The following is a 6000-nucleotide window of genomic DNA, read 5'->3' as shown; positions in this document are numbered from 1 at the left end:
TGGTTTAAGGGCCCTGAGCTGAAATCCAGTGGCGTGGACGTGCCTGGGTTCCGCTGGGAGACTTAGGGATTTTGAGACTCCCAAGCATCAGGACCAGCTGACACCAGCCAAGTATAAGGAGAAAACCCACACAACCCATGAGGACTGAGGCTAACACCTTTCACAGCCCAGACAAGGGCTACCATAGAGACTCGGGCAGGAGGCCCTGACTGCCCCGCCAGATCAGGCAAACTCTGGTGCAACACTCTGCTGGGCAAGGGGGTGCTATTGCAGTGACACACTAACTCCCCTATGGATAGGGGAAAGTAAAGCCTAGTTACAAAATTGTTTTCAAAATAAGGCTAAATTGAACCTGACTAGGCCAAGTTTCTTACACTTATTCAGGGGTCAATGGGAGTGCTGATGGTTTCTGTGAAATCCCTGTCACAGCACTGGGACACTCTTGCATAGCATTGAGGCCTCTTTTTGAGGCTTAAAATCTTGGTCAGCCCATTTGCGTGATGCCATTTTAATCTCTAGCTGTTGTTTTGCAAAGCACTTTGATCTACTTGGCATTAAAAATATTATCACTGGTCTTAGTATTTATTCATGTCAAACCAAGCAAGTCTGCTTCTCCAATCAAAATCCATTTTGGCAGTAGGCATAGTTTCAGCAGCTGTATGAAGAAATTCAAATGCTTTTGGGGTCCTTACAGGTAAGAGGGATTTACCAGTTTTCCTGCAGTACCTCCAAGAGGAAAAAAAAATCACACCCGATTATTAGTTCCAAATGTTCCCCACCCCTTTAACTATCAGATCTGCTCAGAATGTGTTCCTGAGTCATCGATAATCAGTAGGAGCAGACTAGCTGTTTTGATTCCCCACACACTTCTTCCTGATGCCCATATGAATGCTGCAGCCCCATACAACCTGCAACAGAGGAGCCGTCTCATCCAGCAATCAGGGAAGGAGAAAAGAAGGAACTTGTATGAATGGGTAAGGAACAGTAGAGTGTGATTTAAAAAGCAACAAGGCAACAGAAAGAGGAAAGCGGCTTTTCTTCCAGACTGAGACATGAAGCTGGCAGAAAAAATGGCAATGAAATCAGTGAGCTTTAACTAATGAAGAAGTGAGGTCTCTGGTGTACAAAACATCCATGATGCAACTTTAGGCGGTTTATTCCTGCAAAATCTAATTGAGACAAACGGGGGGGGGGAGGGGGAAAGGAAGGCGCGGGGGGGAGAGGAGGAAAAGTACAAATGCTTCCATGCAAATTTCCAGAACAAAAACAAAACAAAAAGGTAACGAAGATTTTATTTTTATTTTCTTGTATTTTTTTAATGATGTAGAAAATAAAAGAAAGAAACACTCCCCAGATGTTATTGGCCTGGAGCAGTTTTTCTCAGTGTATGTAAGGGCAGCAAAGTAACTATGAGATTGGCACTAGCGTAGTCCTCACTCCTCCCGCTAACCCTCCCTCACCCCCCGACAAAGTGATCTTAATAAAGAAGCAGATGAAAAGCATGTGTTTGATACAGCACAAGCATCATAACTGCATTTCAAATACCCAAGCCAGGTTTCAACTAGGAATGGGAGAACCGGTCTGGATAAAATAAGAACCCATCTGAACCTCTGCCCCAAATTCAAACTAAGTTGTTTTTTTTTTCTTCAAACATTTGTTTTTAATTTCTTGCACTTCTGCTTGCTGGGTCAGAGCCAGGATGAGAGTTGCAATGTTGAAATAAGTTAACAAAAGCTGATCTTGTATTTCTTGGCATTCTGGAAGCAAGATGTACTGAAAATCTCAGTAGGCAACCTTTTCTCATAAGTTTTCTTGCCTGATGTTGCAGACCCAAAAAGCTCTGATAAAGTGAGGATAAGCATTCAGAAAACTTGGGTGCTTATTGGATTCACACCTTTTATTGTTCGCCCACTGCTAGTTTCAACAGACAAAGCGCCCACTGCTCGTATCATATCAGAGAGAAGAATCTTTCTTTCCCCCTCACACTTTTTATATATACTTGATACACATCTGTACGAAAATAAATATTTCATTTGTCAATTAAGGATAATTTTCATGCTCTTCCGTACATCTGAGATCATTTTTCATCTTCTTTTCCATAACAAAATAACACAATTCTCAGTCCCATCTCTATTTTCCCTCTGTGTGCTTTTGCCCGGCCTTTAAGGCATTATCAGCGCATTGGCTCACTCTTATGAAAAGACAGGTAGAGAAGGGCCTCTTTCCATTTCCTAGTTTACACTCTAATACTCCAGGTTTGTTTAATGAGTATGAAATTTATGAAGAAGACACTTCCCTTTACAGTACCTAAGTTTTTGACAGAAGAAAACATCTTCATCTTAAAAACACTTTAAAAAGAACGAAGCTGCAATGCCCTCTTCCAGTTCTTGCACTTAAGAAATCTGTATATAGATAATATGTTAATATAGATATAAGTATAGCTTTTTTTTTTACCCAACCCAACATTTCAATTTGCAGCTGTTGATGTAATTCATGATACAAGATCTTGCTTGTATTCCCCCATTTCATTTTTTCTTTTAAAAAATGCACTTAAAATTAAAAGGGTGCTTTTCTAAAATGTACTTAAGATGACACAGAAGTCCTAAGATCTGTGGCAGTTTTTAAGACCATACTGTACCTCTCAACCTAGCAAAGCCCACGAATGGAGCACTGATCCTTGTAACAACAGGGTGTTAAAGGAGCAAATTGGCAGACGTGATACAAATCAAAATGGGAAATGACCCTTGCACTGGAAAAATACTGTCATATGGTTTTGATTTGGTTTTGGTTTTTCCCCCGAAAAAGAGACTGGTGTCATCTTCGCTCAGCGTATCTGATCCCAGTGAATTATAGTAACTAGGTGTGGGTCATCATCCATTAGGACATACTTGGCCTTAAAGATGTAGGGAAATCAACTGGCCCTGATGCCAAGAGAGGCGTTATGAAGAGGCATCATGATCCTTTTCCCTTTGGTAAGCATGTGTGTTTTTAAGGACAAAGTAAACTCTTTAAGATGATGCTTAGAAACCTTTGAGTGGCATGTTATGCCTCAAAGTTTCTTGTATGCACCAAAATGTGAGAACAGCAAATTATTTACATGAATTCACCTTCACTTTAAAGCAAAAAGGAACACCCTGCTGCCCTCCCACAAATCAAACACAATACCATTATGATCCTAAGGGACATGCCCTGGTTTCCCTAGCTCCCTGTTTTCCACATTGCAGGTTATGTCTGTGTATCTGTTCATTTCTTTACCTTTTCTAAATGAACATATATTCCTCTCCCTGCAGTACCACAGGTTTTAAGGTTTTTTTCACAAAGAGATGCCATACTCAAAATATACAGGATACATATTATGTTAGAGGTCTTTTTTTTTTTTTTTTTAAATCCCAGGTTGGTGCGTGGGTTGCTCTATGCTCCAGCTTTCAACATTGTATTTTCCTGCGTGTGTGTTTGTATTTGCATTTGAAATACATCAGTCTCATGATATACTTAAAGGGAGAAACAGATAACAGCGAGTCATTCGACTATGACATTGTTTTTGTGGCTTCAAAAAAATGCATGGTTCAACTCCAGCACTGATGGCAGCTTGAAGCTTTTGGTTTTGATTTTTAACATTTTTTTTGTCTATTTAAAGGAAGAAAAAAACTTAAAGCAATGTTTCCTCCCCTCCCCCGCAAAACCTTGATCCAACTTATTTCTGTAATTCTCAACCTATTTCAAAATACATGACATCATTTCATAATGGAGGAGAGAAAAAAGAAAACTATAAAATAAAGAAAATGTGATCTTTGAAGGTGGCTGAAGAGTCTCAATATCACTGACTGGGGTCAGTGACTGGGTTTATTTTGTTTGATTTATTTAAATACCTTAAATTCATTTTGTATTTTTTAACTTGCTTTTGTTTCATGATAATTTTGCCCTTCTTGCAGCCCAGTTGTCCTCCTGTCTGGGCAACTGTGGAATCAGACAGCTGTCACTTCTGGTTTAACAACACTTGGAGGACTGGTGTCCAATGAGGTAACAGAGGAGGGGGATCCTTCCCCCCCAACTTCATCATCTCTCCGCGGCTTAGAACCCTTTGATATAACAATAGGCCTCCAGCGTGGCAAAAAGAATGTACAGGAGCCACAGGCTCGCAAAGAGCAAAGTTGTGGCAAGTCTGCACCCCTTGGGGCCTCCCAGTTCCCCTCCGAGGTGAGGCCGTCTCCGGTACAGCAGGACACTGATGCAGACAAAAGCAAAGATGGTGAAAAGCGTGACGGAAAAGGCCAGCGTGCCTGCTGACACATGGAACTCTTGTCCCTGGGAAGCCCAGTAGATGGCAGCCACGGACCATGCCAGTCCGATGCCCAAGAAGACGTTGACGGCATTGCTGCCCGTGACGTTGCCGATGGCAGCATCAGCATACACATCCTGGATGGCGGCTGCTTTGCTGGCAAAAGTGTCTAGAAGGGAGAGATGTGAATTAACAATAATAATGAAATGGTGCTGCCCAAAGCTGGGGGCCCTGGCGGTTTTTAAGGCAGGAGAGCAGGTATGGATTGCTGAAGCTGAATTGAAATAAGGACACCCTTTTCTGAGGGGGACAGAGGCCAGATCTCTGTAGTTGCAGAGAAGCAGTTTGAGAATGGCCCTGGTAGTGACTCCTCTTAATGGTCTCATGCTATTTTAGCACCCTCTCCTTAGACTGGTGCACCAGGTTGCCAGACTTTTATAGGCCTGTCCTGGCCTTCATTTTGCTCTTTGCACCCAGTGTACTGTGCCCAACTCATTTTTGCTGGTAACACAGGCTGTGGCACTCAACCTTCCAGCCAGAAGGGTGCTTATGGCTCCTCTTCCAGCCACTAGCAGGAGTAAGTGCTGGAGGCTGGCACTGTAAATACTGCCCATGAACGAGGCAGTATTCCAGCTGAGCCCAAGATAGCATAGTAAGTTGCTGCTAGATAGGAGACCTGTGTATGTATTGGATTGAGGGGGGCTAGTGGATAGCACTTTCATGAACATACACCCATAATGGGGATGTGGACATGAAGAGGTGGACTTATTTCTGAGTGGAATTGGTGCTCTAGAACTATAGTAGATTATTTGACTAGATATAAACAGGGCTCAACTCTGTCCCCAGTGGCCGTTTGCTACCACTTGTTTTGGCAGCTTTGCCTAGCAGTAGCCTCTCAGAACTGAAGCTAATACAGGGGCTGACTACACTGCAATCGGAGGTGTGACTGCAGCCGGTGCAGGAACAGCCAGGCTGGCGTTATTCTGCCTAGCGTGGTTAAAACTAGCTGTGAAGACATGGCTGTGTGGGCTTCAGCACAGGCTGTACAAGCCTTCCTGGTCCATACTCGCACTGCTAGTCCATGCTGGGGTGCATGTCGCCATGGCTGCACTGCTATTTTTAGCCACAGCAGCTAGAATTAAGCTAGTGTGGGTATGCCTACCCAAGGTGCAATCCTACCTCCCATGGCAGTGTAGACATAGCTGTAGAGACACCACTGCCAGTGGCAATGGAGAAGGACAGTCCCCATTGGTCGTCATCAGTATTACTACCAATTATGTGTATTGCTAGAGCTCCTAGAGCCCCAGTCATGGACCAGGACCCTGTTATAGTAGGTTCTGTACAAACACATGATGTCTAAGTCCCTGTTGGCACAGCAAGGGTGCAGCTGTCCCCCTGTGTCTGGTCAGCGGCTATGAGCAGAGGATGTTGGTTTACGGTACAGTCACTGTCAAGTCCCCTAACATTCACCCGTACAAACCCCCTCAAAACACATGCCCCCCCGCAACCCCTCCAAAACCAGACAGAATCCAAAAACCTATAAATAAACCACAGTTCTCAGAGATTCTCACCCAGTGCACCCTAAACCCCGGGGGTCAACCAGCTTTTGCCCGGGTAAAGGGGCGTGAGTCTACTCTCATTCCTCCCTGAGCCCCAGTTCCCAATCAGATTTCACATCCCATACAGCATCGCAAGAACTAGTGGTTCCTGAAACACCAAAG

At 43.7% G+C, this 6000-nt stretch overlaps 1 protein-coding gene across 5 annotated transcripts in view; it reads right to left on the bottom strand.

The window, feature by feature from the left end:
• Positions 1–1333: 1333 nt before the first annotated feature.
• Positions 1334–6000, bottom strand: part of SLC8A3 (solute carrier family 8 member A3) — a 209190-nt gene continuing 204523 nt past the window's right edge. For all 5 annotated transcript variants that reach the window (XM_030559681.1, XM_030559683.1, XM_030559682.1 and 2 more), the window contains one exon: positions 1334–4448. In XM_030559681.1, the coding sequence (XP_030415541.1) occupies positions 4072–4448 (377 nt within the window). In that variant the 3' untranslated portion in view covers positions 1334–4071. The remainder of the gene's footprint in view (positions 4449–6000) is intronic.

The sequence above is a fragment of the Gopherus evgoodei genome, chromosome 4 (genome assembly GCF_007399415.2).
Source record: "Gopherus evgoodei ecotype Sinaloan lineage chromosome 4, rGopEvg1_v1.p, whole genome shotgun sequence".
In the NCBI taxonomy this organism is placed as follows: Eukaryota; Metazoa; Chordata; order Testudines; family Testudinidae; genus Gopherus; species Gopherus evgoodei.
Note: the sequence above shows the minus strand (reverse complement) of the source record. Positions and strands in the feature narration are given on the sequence as shown.